At 40.5% G+C, this 12,584-nt stretch overlaps 3 protein-coding genes and 1 non-coding gene across 7 annotated transcripts in view; 1 reads left to right on the top strand and 3 right to left on the bottom strand.

The window, feature by feature from the left end:
* The window catches only part of LOC106909475 (glycerol kinase-like), a 29,386-nt gene extending 26,762 nt beyond the window's left edge, over window positions 1–2,624 (bottom strand). For all 3 annotated transcript variants that reach the window (XM_088015296.1, XM_088015301.1, XM_088015307.1), the window contains exon 1: window positions 2,439–2,624. In XM_088015296.1, coding sequence (XP_087871422.1) covers window positions 2,439–2,519 — 81 coding nt within the window. In that variant the 5' untranslated portion in view covers window positions 2,520–2,624. The remainder of the gene's footprint in view (window positions 1–2,438) is intronic.
* Window positions 2,625–3,526: 902 nt separating this feature from the next.
* On the bottom strand, window positions 3,527–3,598 carry trnae-uuc (transfer RNA glutamic acid (anticodon UUC)). Its single transcript has one exon. It is a non-coding gene; the product is annotated as a tRNA-Glu (tRNA).
* A 305-nt stretch (window positions 3,599–3,903) lies between these two features.
* On the top strand, window positions 3,904–7,354 carry wbp4 (WW domain binding protein 4). Its single transcript, XM_014978417.2, has 10 exons — window positions 3,904–4,028; window positions 4,178–4,250; window positions 4,355–4,417; window positions 5,185–5,311; window positions 5,382–5,588; window positions 5,664–5,734; window positions 5,823–5,898; window positions 6,403–6,614; window positions 6,688–6,920; window positions 6,998–7,354. Coding segments are annotated over exons 1-10 (1,266 nt in total). The 5' UTR covers window positions 3,904–4,026; the 3' UTR covers window positions 7,200–7,354.
* A 245-nt stretch (window positions 7,355–7,599) lies between these two features.
* mtrf1 (mitochondrial translational release factor 1) lies at window positions 7,600–12,497 on the bottom strand. Of its 2 annotated transcripts, XR_001416654.2 has the most exons (10): window positions 12,051–12,497; window positions 11,872–11,963; window positions 11,433–11,514; window positions 11,123–11,230; window positions 10,711–10,883; window positions 10,532–10,649; window positions 10,323–10,459; window positions 8,968–9,066; window positions 7,819–8,181; window positions 7,600–7,716 (listed from the first exon to the last, which is right to left on the bottom strand). XR_001416654.2 is itself a non-coding variant. In XM_014978414.2 (9 exons), the coding sequence occupies exons 1-9, from the start codon at window positions 12,439–12,441 to the stop codon at window positions 8,062–8,064; spliced, it is 1,320 nt and encodes a 439-aa protein (XP_014833900.2). In that variant the 5' UTR covers window positions 12,442–12,497; the 3' UTR covers window positions 7,600–8,061. The 2 variants fall into 2 exon arrangements, 1 of the variants encoding a protein (XP_014833900.2); XM_014978414.2 differs by having other exon boundaries at window positions 7,600–8,181.
* Window positions 12,498–12,584: the final 87 nt, after the last annotated feature.

Genomic DNA, 12,584 nt, shown 5'->3' with positions numbered 1-12,584 from the left:
AATAGAGTTTAATTGCAGTTTGACTCCACTGCGCCCCCTAGGTTAATCAAAAAGATGTATCTCCTTGCCACATGGCCCAATCTGCTCCAGATTTTGGGTGCATCGCCAGGGAACGCTGCCGAAGGCATCAAAGCGGATCGCGTAGAGGACGGTGCGCGAGCGTCGGCGGTGGCTGGCGGGAGGCGGTGCTGGAACATCCGCGGTGGCTATAGGCCTGAGCGGCGCTTGGCTGCGAGGGCCGCTTGAGGCTCCGCGGAGCTTTAATTTGAAATTACATCTTTATAATTGTTGCTACTAGTTTCAATTTACTTGAGGTAAAAGTTAATATTAATGACACTGTAATGATACTTAATGACTTTGTCATAACTGTTGTAACTTGTTTCACTTTACTTGAGGTAATAGTTAATATTAATGACACCGTAGTGACACTTAATGACTTTGTCATAACTGTTGTAACTTGTTTCACTTTACTTGATGTAATAGTTAATATTAATGACACCGTAGTGCCACTTAATGACTTTGTCATAACTGTTGTAACTTGTTTCACTTTACTTGAGGTAACCGTTAATATTAAGGACACTGTATGACACTTAATGACTTTGTCATAACTGTTGTAACTTGTTTCACTGTACTTGAGGTAATAGTTAATATTAATGACATTGTAATGACACTTAATGACGTCTTCATAACTGTTACTTGTTTCACTTTACTTGAGGTAATAGTTAATATTAATGACACTGTAATAACACTTAATGGCATATTCATAACTGGTGCTACTTGTTCCACTTTAGTTGATGTAAAAGAAATTGTTAATGAGTCTGTTATTAAATCATTTGACCGTGTAATAAAGCTTAGTGAAATCTTTATTGCTTGTCCTACTTGTTTTGCTTTATTTCAGGGAGTGGAAATATTAATCATTGTTTTGTTAAAGCTTTTGCTAGTGTAATAATTAAATCATTATGACTACTATCATGACAAATTTATGTTAGATCATGATTTCTTGGTTAATGACAAGTTGTCATAACGAAGACATTTTTGGCGAGGTCAATGACAAATTGTCATAACGAAGACATTTTTGGCGAGGTTAATGACAAATTGTCATAACGAAGACATTTTTGGCGAGGTTAATGACAAGTTGTCATAATGAAGACATTTCGAATAATGTCAACTTTGTATTAAAAGTGTCATTATTTACCGAATGACGCTTTATGACAACAGTCATAACTATTCATGAAGACTTATTGATGTTCATGACAGGTGTTATGTCATGTTTATGACAGTGTCATGACAGTCTTATTCAACCCCCTTCAAATAAAGTGTTACCTACTTTGTCAGATAGTCATACGCTTAGCTCAGACATGTATACGCAGTCATTACCATATGATTTTATTTAATAAGCAACATATAATCATGATGTAGATCAGGGGTCCCCAAACTACGGCCCGCCTCCTCATTTGGTCCGGCCCCCTGAACAATACAAGAGAGAATTCAGTGTTTTTTTTTCATATATATGTGGATTTTTCTTCAACCACCAGGGGGGCTCTTGAGCAGATATGAAACTTAGTTTCCCTCAATGGAATATATACTAGTCAGTACCGTCACCGTTTCGCTCACGGTTTTTTTCAATTTGCATTCTGGGTAAAAATCTATCTACAAACGCGAATATGTCGTCGGCAGTAATCCAGTCACCCCCCCCCCCTCCACAGTTTCATCAGTTCTATCTGAAGCAGTCACATTTTCTGAAAAAAGCAGTCCGAACAACTGCTTCCCGTTCAGAATCCATAAAAGCGATCCGAAAACCGGTTTAAGCGTATGAGAGAGCAATTTCTCGTCTCCGATAGTACCGCGATTTATTGCTGCAGCTCACTCACAATAATAACAGCGATGAGAGAAAGATGGTGTGCGCTGAGCTCTGAAATTTTTCAGAAAAGTATGGAAATGAATGGCTGAGAGCCCGAGTTTACACTGTCACATGATTTCACTATGAAGCACCTTAGCAGAAAACCGTAAGCCCTAGAGAAATTTCGAAAACATTTTACGGGAGCAGGTATTCGGTCTTTCATACCAATAGAGCGATTTTTGTAGGCATCAGGGCGATTTCAAAATTGCTTAGGGGGTCAAAAATCCACTAATTTTCTCACTCTAAAAGAGCTGCGTTTCGGCAGTTGGAAATTTCAACTGCCGAAATTTCAGCAGTTGGAAATTTCAACTGCCGAAATTTCGGCAGTTGAGGAGGATGGCCAGGGTCCACTGCTCTTCCCCATGTAATGCTATGGCAGGCCCCAATAAGCTCACCAACGTACATTTTCTTTTTAACACATATGCTTTAGCCAGCGTGAAAGCTAAATATATTAGATCGGTCAAGGGCACGGCCAGCTGTGACACATTAAAAGCAACCCCAACGGCTTTCCCTGGCGAGCTCAATCTGTCCGTCTTACCAGAAACCGAGTGGAGCTCGTTCCCTGGTCGATGGCACCAACCAGCGGGCCCAGGTTTATCCGGTGAGAGGACGCCACCATGGAGCTGTTCTTGGGCCGTCCCGGGAGCCGAAAACCCGATTACCAGCACCGGTGCGGAACAGTTGTTATAGTCTGAAGATGGGGCGTGCCAGTGCGCGGTCTGTCGCGATCTTATGACGTAACAGTCGCTCTCTAAAAAGACGTAACTATGGTGTCGTTTACAAAAGAAAAAAATGCACGCAAACCTTTTTACAGAAATAAACTGAAAGATTTATTTAGCTTTTTTTACATTTTGTGAGGTTTTTAGCAGTATCATGAAAACAGAGAAAATGTTTTCATTGTATATGATAATATAATTTTATTATTCAGTTATTTCAGTTCACAAAGTGAAATTTAAGCTATGTAGAATACTTCATTGTTATCAAAGGGAAATTAAATGTTGTAACTCTTATTAGTTAAGATTCTTCAACGAGTTATTGTAGATAGAGATTGCTGTTGGCAGGAAAATCTTCTGTAGCCATCTGTATTACAGCGAATCTGAAAAAGCCTCTGGCTGAAGACACTCTATTTTCCCAAGACAGTCTCAAGAGGAGGATGGCCAGGGTTGTCCATAATTTAAATTAAATTAGCTAACACATAAGTGTGCTTCCAATATTATCCTGAACATGGAATAGTAACATTATCAGTTCATATTTTGGTATATATAGTTTTGTAAAGAAAATGTTTTTACATATATGTCTCCATGTCATGAAAGTATATTATGAGACAGATAACCTGTTAAAAAATAAGCTCCACCATCTTCTCCTGCTATGATTGCCATCTGAAGAAATGCGCCACTCCCAGTCAAAATCAACTAATTACAGCCAGGAGGAGTATGGAGAGGACATGGAAAGATAAGCAAGAATAAAACCAAAGGTGTTGGGGAGAGTAAAAGTCATCTTTTACTTAAAGTGACTTCGAAAGCAAAGACATGACACTAATGCCTCAAACTACAATACTGTATACACATATGAAAATGCGTCCTTAAAAATGTTGCTGAAAAAGGCAACAGTCTGAAAAAAATTGCCTTCCCATACCGGGAGTGGAACCCGGGCCGCCTGGGTGAAAACCAGGAATCCTAACCGCTAGACCATATGGGATTCATATAAACGGACGCCTACCATTAAGAAAATGTCTACTAACACCATATATAGTTTTTTCTATTTCCCAGACTTTTCAATTACACTACCGAGGTAAACGAGTAGTTGTTTTCGTATGCTCCACCAGGGGGAGGCACTTCATTGGTAATGTTACCTGATGTCAAACAAACGAGTCAAATGTTGAAAACATACTTATGCTATTAGAAATAATTATTTACTTTTCGTAAGTACATTTTGTGTTTATTCAGCCTTAAATGATTTTTTAAAACTTTATACATTATTTTCTTACTTGGACATTGTTTAGTTTGACAACGCATGATGACGCAATCAATAAAGGACAGTGTTGTGGTTGAAATGTGGAAGGCAGTTGTCTTCATATTCAGCTCGTTTTGACCAATTTCTTTTTACTTTGACCACGCATAACTAAAATGTACGTAATGAAAAACTCTCCTGAGTTTATATCTGTATGCATTTGTGACGTCAGACCGGTTAAATATTCAGCATTGTGTTTTACGTTAGCAACAAAGGCTAAAGCTAAATGTTTTCTTCTTTAATTCAAGAATTTTGTGCATTTTCCAGGGCGGATTATTGGAAGTCACAACCGAGAAAATTCTGCCAGTACTGCAAGTGCTGGATTGCTGACAACAAGCCTGTGAGTATTACAGAAACATACATCGTTATCCCTGGAGGTAATGCTACTACTTCTATTGTTTGATCTAATCTTTGATGCCACTACTTCTAATGTTTAATCTGCAGAGCATCGAGTTCCATGAAAGAGGGAAAAATCACAAAGAAAATGTGGCTGCAAAAATTTCTGAGGTAAGAATATTGATTTTATATTTATTTATGGGATAAATAACCAATTAACATATAATAATAATAATAATAATAGTTGCTTTACTCATGTTATAAAAGTTTACACTGAAAATATTTTCCTGTCTTACTAGTATAATATCTAGTATCACTTCACAAACATACTAAGTTTGTATTGTTATACAGAGTCCAGTTTGGACCCTACCTGAGCAAAGCATGTGGAGGTAGAGGAAAAGAGGAAGAAAACTGCAGCAGAAGCAGTTCTAGATTTAGCTCAGAAACTCCAGAAGACACACATAGCACCTTCAGTTATCACGGATAAGAGAAATAAAACTACGTTGGACATAACTAACTCTTCAGTATATTTTCTGAAAACAGTTAAGAAGCATAACAAAGATAAATAAGAAAATAACTGTTATACAATATTAAATTTTCATTTTGAATTGATGAAGTATTTTTGAACTAACTTAAACTGAAGCATTGAGCCAGGAATACATTTTACTGACTGGAAAAAGACAGCAAGAAAATATAGGATATTGCCATGAATGCATTATGAATGAAGAAAATATTTTGTTTCTATATTGCTGTTTAGAACTTGAATAAACATAAATAAACATTACAGATGATCAACCAGAGAGAAAGTGCCTCATTTGGCATCATTCTAAGGACTGGCAGTAGAGATAAGCTCCAGGCTTCCACATCACGACTAACGTTGTCCTGCTATTGGCCGACCAGCAGCAGCCGCTGATCTGTCTCTGACCTTCTCTGTGCAGATTAAGAAAAAGAGTGTTGAAAAGGCGAAGAAGGAGGAGCGGATGTCCAAGGAGTTTGCAGCGATGGAGGAGGCAGCGCTGAAGGCGTACGAGGAAGATCTGAAGAGGATGCAACGGGGATCAGATGGTTATTCAGCAACATTTTATTAAAAGTGTTTTTGCTTTTTATTTGGATTTAAATTGAGTATATTTTGTAGGATCAAGTTCTCCAGTTCGAGCAGCCCCTCAATATCAGCCTGTACCTCTGGTGGGAGTTCAGCCCAAAAAGCAGCAGCAGCAGAAGAAGAAGAAGAAGGAATGGAAGGCGAGCAGGAAGTCCAGAGAGGGACCAAGTGAGATGCAGGTTTGGGTGGAAGGCCAGAGCGATGAGGGACACATCTACTACTACAACACCGTGACAGGAGGTGAGGCAGGCTGATGCAACAGAACCTCCTGCTGGAATCCAGAACCATTTCCGTCTTATTTCTCCTGTTCTTCAGTGTCTCAGTGGGAAAAACCTGAAAGTTTCCAGGGAGGAAGCTCAGCTTCTGCTCAGTCCGAGCAGTCTGAGGTAAATTCTGTCCTCAAGCTCTGCTTCCTGTGGAGCTTCACATTCTGCTTCTTGTTGAGCTTTACGTTCTGATACCGTTTCCCTTCAGAGTTCTTCGGGTTCTCCCTGGATGGAGGCAGTGAGTCCGGATGGCTACACATACTTCTACAACACAAACACAGGAGGTGAGGGGGTCCCTGCCTAAGCGCAGTCTGTTTTTACAGTGTGTTTGCTAGCTTCGATTAGTCATTATAAGTTCAATATTTAATTTTTGTTAGTTTTAGTAGTAGTTTTTGTTCTTCATACTTTTGTTCATCTTAGGTGCAGAATTCCATAAGGTCATAGTATTGTATTGCGATTATGAATACGTTGATTGGGTAATTTTCAAGAAACGTATTCAATTGTTATTGCACAACTAGCTGACTCTGACGTTTTCTCCCAACTGTGGCTGTCACTGTTTTGTGGACTAAGTAAAGACAGGAGTATGGACTAGTATAATTTCAGTATGTTTTAGTTTTATAAACACAAAATGTCGTTCCAGATATAGATTTTCCCCAGTAATTGCCATTTTTATTTTATTTACAAGAAGTTTTCTCCATTACAGTTTTCATTATGTCATTAGTTTTAGTAAACTATTATAACTTTGATCCAGAGGTCAACCATGTCTGTTTTGTTTGTCTCCTCTTAAGAGTCCAGCTGGGAGAAGCCGGCGGACTTTCCTTCCAGCGAGGAATCGGAGACCCAGCAGGAGAAAGAGGAGAACGCAGGTGAGGACCCAAGTTCCCAGCCAGAGACGGCGCCCGCAGGGGAGGAGCGCTCCGAGTCCGACAGGTCATCACTGGAGCTGCAGCCAATGGGAGAAGTAGATCCGAAGCCCAAAATCCCCAAAATCAACTTCAGGGTGAGATTAAATAAAAACTACACTCAGGCGAATTTTAAAAAGTGAGACCTGAGAGTTTATTTCTTGTTTTTAGAAAAGAAAAACAGAGACTGAACCCTCGGAAAAAGAAAGTGAGGATAAAATGGCAGAAGAAGCTCTGGAAGAGGAAAAGAAAGAGACAAAACCAGAGGAAGAGGCGCAGAGGTCAGGACCCAAACCAGAGACAGTAGCAGAGGTGGCGACTGCAGGAAAAACTCCAGTAAAAAGGCCCCGAGCAGCCAATCCGTATGGAGCCTGGGAACGGATCCAGCAGAAGCAGGATCCATTGTAAGTATTCCCAACCCGACACATGGAACGAAGTGGACCACAGGTAATCAGCTGGTGTTTTCCCGTCTGCTTCCCAGTGCTAACGTGGATTTACAGCTGCCCCAGACAGAGGAGAGCGTGGCTGGCACTCCGGCAGAACTCCCGTCGGAACCCAAACCCAAGTTCAAGGAACGCGTCATCACCTCTCTGGGAGAGGAGGGCGGACCCGCCTCATTCCGGAGGAACAAGGCCCAAAACGGGAAGAACAGGAGCCTTCGGCAGAGAGACGACGACGACTGATCCCAACAGAAGCTTTCAGAGGGAGACTTTCCTGGAAGTAAAAGTTTCTAGGAACATGTCAATGAATTGACATGAACTTTTGTAGGAGGTTTTTTATTTTTCTGAATGTATGATGAGCAGGATTTGGCCAGATTAAAAATGTAATGTATTTTTTATGCACTGAAGTCATGATTTTGAAGAGAGGTTAGTGAAACGTTCCTATAGTTTGGGATCTTATTAAATGGAGACAATCCAACATGATAATTTTCCAGCAATTAGAGGGGAATGAAACCCATTCCATGCCTAGGAGGGCTGTTGGCCTCTTGGCACAGACACACAGGGGGTGACGTGGGGAGTGTGTGTGTAGAGCTGATATATGTTTTCACCACACCCTGACTGGCAAATAACCAGAGAAATGATGTTTTCTGACTGATCATCCATCTTTATTACCAAAAAAACAGACGCAGCAGCATGGAGACATGCATCCTGATGTGGCAGGCCTGGTTCCAGAGGTGATGGAGAGAAGTATCCACTCGGTCTGGAATTTAATTGACCAGTTATAAGCATAGAGCAAATGGAATATGGTAGTTTAAAAGTTGCATCCTCCACCTTTCCAGACATCTTCTGTCCATCCACTCACCCGTTTGTAAAGGTTCACTGATTGAAGTATTCTGGCCGATCATCCATCTTTAAGAAGTCTGACCTGCCAATTCTGATTTTTGTCAATGCAATTTTTTTTTGTATAAAATGTTGCTGAGTTAGCAACAATGGGGCGACTTATTAAACGAACACGTCAATTTATCGGTGCACCCTTACTTAATTTTTCATTGTCTATTTTTTCATTAATCAGTCCAGCTACCCTACTTGTCTGTCCATCCATCCGTCAGTCTGCAGGCTGTGCGGTCACAAAGATCTCTACCGCCTCCAGCAGAGCCTCCTGGTCAGAATGCTCCAGCAGGTCTGTCATCAGCTCCTCCAGCTCCTCCCCTCCTCTCATGAACTCCTGAAAATGAAATACATGAGGGGTTTAATCTGACATGAGTCACAAGTAAGAGATGTGCCAATCAGGTTTTTTCCTGGCGATTCCGATTCCGATCACCCATGAGGGCCGATCACATAATTATTATGATTTTAATCATAAGCACTACCAGTTACATTATGTGGAAAAAGGAACCATGAATTCACCTTAATTTAGACAAAAACTTGTTTTTAATAAGTTTTTCCAAGAAAAAAACAAAACAGGCATTGTGCAAATTGTACTGCTATTGATAATACTATCTTTAATAGACTGAAAACATATGAAGGCTCTGAAGAGGCTAAGTAATGCAAAAAGTCAAAATTAAACCTCTCAACATTGCCAAAAAATTAAAGTATAAAACTTAACATTCAAAGGCAAAAACGGGTTCCATTACAATAAACAATCCAGATTTACTGAATGAAAACGTCCTGATAGCATGGCGGCTAGCTGATTACTGCTAGTTCTGATTGGCTGTTTCTGACTGAGCGGAGTAATTATGCAGAACAGGGAGGAGGCAGAGGAGATCGATTATTCTTTCAGAGATTATCCGTCTCATGTAAACAGTTTGACTTTTTACTGGACTCATTCTAGATCAACAAACCAGGTCAAGACAACCTCCAGTAGCTCTGAGGGTAGAGATCTGGCCACAATGTTCCATTCAGATTGTCATCATCAAGTACTGCAAACTTTACCCTAAGTTAACATTTGTGGTGATCAAATCAATTTTACAGGCAGACATATATGGATATTAACATTTGCTTCTCATCTGACCTTAATGTCTCTGGTGGTGTATCCTGTCCGGTGGTCAGTGACTCGATCCTGGCTGAAGTTGTAGGTGCGAATCCTCTCTGCCTGGTTGCGTGTACCCACCTTGATAATAGAGAAAAGCTGAGCTTTGGCTAGGCCTGGAACTTCCAGGTATTTTATTCAGATAGCACAGTGGAATCTTTCTTCCACTCCAATAAACGAAATGTACATGCACCTTCAAATTTTAAAGAAACAATGGAGAGACTTCTTCAACCTTTTAGAGCAGGAGTGTCAAACTCATTTTCATTTTGGGCCATATCAAAAATCTAAAGGGCCACTTGTGCCAGAATGTATTGATAAAACTAATACAAATGTTAAAATATCAACAAATAGCTGTTTGTTTCAGCATTCAGTTAGTGTTTCTTAAAATGAAATATTGAACATCTTTTCACAATGATGAGTCCATTCAGGATTTTGCTATTGTTTTTGTGTTTCTTTTTAGCTACTAAAATCAGATTTTGTGGCGCTAATTTAGAAATTTTTTGAGGACTTTTTATGATATTTGTGCTTATATATGATATTAAATGTGACTTTTTATTAATCGCTATGTCGATCCCAGACTATAACTTAAGTAAGGTTGAGGCAGCAGTCATCTAAACTCAATGTTTTTATGCAATTTTGAGAACAAGTTGCAGCAAAAGTCAGAAAAAAATGGGGGAATCTGTAGATTTTGTGAGAACTTTGAGTGAGTTTTGCAGATTTGTTGAAAAACTGGAGGGACTTATTAATGTAATTTGGAGTCTAGAGGGCCACATAAAAAGCTACGATGGGCCACGTTTGGCCCACAGGCCTTGAGTTTTACACCTGTACTTTAGAATTAAAACATTTAATTTCATATTGCAGAGCCATCTAGTGTCAAAAATTTAAACTGCAATTAACTGGTAAGTGGCCTGAGCTCATATCTTGCTGTAAAAGTCCTACTGACCACTCAAAGTACGAGACCCACATTTATAAACACATTTTCACAACATAGTGCTTTTTATAGTGCTTGGTCAAAGGGCACATTAACGTGTAAAAATATCCTTACGTATCATTGTCAAGTCGCAGAGTCCAGTTCTGCTTCAGCTTTCATTTTTCATTTTTGGTGTTTTTTTTTTTTTGTTTTTTTTCTGGAATGCTGTATTTGATTCCTGCCAAAACAGAACATTTTCTGGTGTCCGAATAACTCAGTTTTAGTCTCATTGGTCCAAAGAACATCTTCCCTACGGTAATGTTCTCTCTGGAAAACTTTTGTCTGGTCACTCATATTTTTTAAAGAGCTTAAGCTCCCTTCTTCTACAGGAACAACATCTGAGACAGATTCTCAACGGTGTCCTGACCTGCTGCTTTCGCGCCATGTGCCTTTGCTCGGTTTCCTTGCCCATCATGCTCTGGTAGAGTCTGGCCCTCAACATGCGCATGGCCGTGTCTCTGTTCTGCAGCTGCGAGCGCGTCTGCTGGCACTCAGACACTATTCCTGTTAGAACCGACATGTTTATAGCTGGAACAGATCCTAAGTAACTTCAGGAAGATCTCTGGCAGACCGGACCTGTGGGAAGGTGAACTATCCGCACGGCGCTGTCTGTTGTGTTAACGCCCTGGCCGCCAGGGCCTCGTGATCTGAACGTGTCGATCCGCAAATCCTTTGGGTCAATGTGGACGTCCAACTACAGAGAGAGTTTGAGGTTAGCATCAGAGAGAGAAACAAGGTAAAAGTTTGGGGTGTACCTCAACTAGCTGTGGCAGGATGATGACCGACATAGTTCCAGTGTGGATCCGCTGCATCCTGGATGAGAGGCCCACCTCAGGGATCCTCTGAACCCGGTGTGTTCCTCCTTCATGTTTCAGGTGCATGTACACATTATCCCCGGCTATCCTGACTGCCGCATGGTGCAGTCCACCTAAAGACAGCTAACTGTCATTGTTCTATTGTTCTGTGTAAAGCACAGTAAAGACTGACTATGATCAATCAAACCCAATCAAAAGAAAGATTGTTGCATTTAGTCAATTTTCAAGCCTAGTTAAGCAATGTTGGCCATACAACTTTAGGATTGTTTTTTTATTTTTTACTGAAATGTAAAGAAAATCAAATTGGTATCACTGGTGCTATTATTAAACTCTTTCGGTTGGGTAACCTTACCGTACTCTGCAGGCGAGTAATTCAGAACCTCAAAATTCCAGTTCTTGTAATAAGCAAAGCCTCGGTACATGTCAAACATTTCCCTGGTGAACTGCTGGCAGATGTCACCTGAAACAGAGTCAACATTCATCTTTTGAGAACCCCCTAAAGGTTAACTGATTTTCATACGTGGATTTTTAATATTATACATAACAGCAACAAGAAAGATGGATCTTTCTTCTTGCTGCCAAAGAAAATGTGGAAAATTAAATGAAGGAACCAGAATCTGATGCTTGAATGCCAAGGAAAATAGTCCCGTTTTCTTTCCTACCTCCTGTTGTTCGTCCTGAGACAATCTCCAGCACAACGTCGCTTGGGTCTAGAGGGTCAACGGGCACAAGAGCTTTGATTAACTGGAGAGAAAATACAGTTTTAAGCATGACAACAGGAAGAGTTGGTTGGGGTCAAATTGCACAGTTTTACATCATATTTGAGTTTCAACCAATGTTTCTTTTTTTTGATGCCTCTGTGCCCCTTACTGGCGTACCGCAAGGATCCATTCTGTGCTATTATTTAATCATTAAATGTTGACTTTAGTTTCCATCTTTAGAAAGCACAACATGCCTTCCACTGGTTGGCTAAGTTTGTTTCCTGTTTCTGACAACTTACTGATTTTAATGTGTTGAATACAAAAAAAAACAAAAAAACATTGACCTTGAAAAGTGTGATCAGTGACATTAAAGCTCTGTAAATGTTTGCACAGGACTCACATGTTTTCTCAAGGTCAGAATGTTGCTGCAGATCTGCGCCTCCTCCTCTCTGAGCAGCTGGATCAGGTTTTGATCTTCATCTTTAGTACCAGCTGAATATTCACAGATTCAAAATGAACCTAAGACACGAATATTCCACCCTAAGGTTAGGAATACGAAAGGTTTCGGTCACTACTCACTGTGCAGAAGCGAAAGGACTTCTTCCAAGTCTTTCTGGGCTTGTTCAATGCTTCCAAACAGACCAGCAACAGGCAGCAGCTCTGTGTGCTTCTTTAGCAACGCTTTCCTGTCTGAATCACGGAGCTGATTGTGTTGTAACTTGCGGCTTAGTTCTCTGTGTTCCTCCATCAGTTTCTGTAGATACCTCTGAACTGAGCTGATGTTGTACAAATCCCCTATATCACAATGTGAAAGGCGTTTTGGGACTGCATTGGTACCCCGGAGCTGTACCTCTGCAAAGTTAGCATGTCTTAGCCCGCTGTGGTCCTTCGGGGTCCCCCACGGAAACCCACGGCGTGAAACTACACGGCTGCAGTGGCAGCACAGTTCGAACCAGCGAGGGAAAAACATTTCAGCTAAGTTTTAGGAGCCGGTGAGGAAGAAATGTTTCTGGCGAGCGCTGATGACACAAGCACACACGGGAAGTAGCCGAAATTCTAGCAATAAAGACTTCTGGGAAATGTAGTTTTATCTTTGGGTTAAATTAGCAACTT

The sequence above is a fragment of the Poecilia mexicana genome, unplaced genomic scaffold, assembly GCF_051168715.1.
Source record: "Poecilia mexicana isolate PSO_F unplaced genomic scaffold, ASM5116871v1 scaffold_2, whole genome shotgun sequence".
In the NCBI taxonomy this organism is placed as follows: domain Eukaryota; kingdom Metazoa; phylum Chordata; class Actinopteri; order Cyprinodontiformes; family Poeciliidae; genus Poecilia; species Poecilia mexicana.
The sequence above is the reverse complement of the archived record's forward strand: the minus strand, read 5'-3'. Positions and strand labels throughout refer to the sequence as shown.

Bases quoted from the DNA above. Each gene is read 5' to 3' on its own strand.
- wbp4 (XM_014978417.2), top strand. The intron at 5,735-5,822 runs GTAAATTCTGTC...GTTTCCCTTCAG, and splicing joins CTCAGTCCGAGCAGTCTGAG to AGTTCTTCGGGTTCTCCCTG. The intron at 5,899-6,402 runs GTGAGGGGGTCC...TCTCCTCTTAAG, and splicing joins CTACAACACAAACACAGGAG to AGTCCAGCTGGGAGAAGCCG.
- mtrf1 (XM_014978414.2), bottom strand. From the start codon at position 12,441: ATGTTTTTCCCTCGCTGGTTCGAACTGTGCTGCCACTGCAGCCGTGTA. The intron at 10,650-10,710 runs GTACACCCCAAA...CTCTCTCTGTAG, and splicing joins TCCTGCCACAGCTAGTTGAG to TTGGACGTCCACATTGACCC. The intron at 10,460-10,531 runs GTCCGGTCTGCC...CGGTTCTAACAG, and splicing joins GATAGTTCACCTTCCCACAG to GAATAGTGTCTGAGTGCCAG.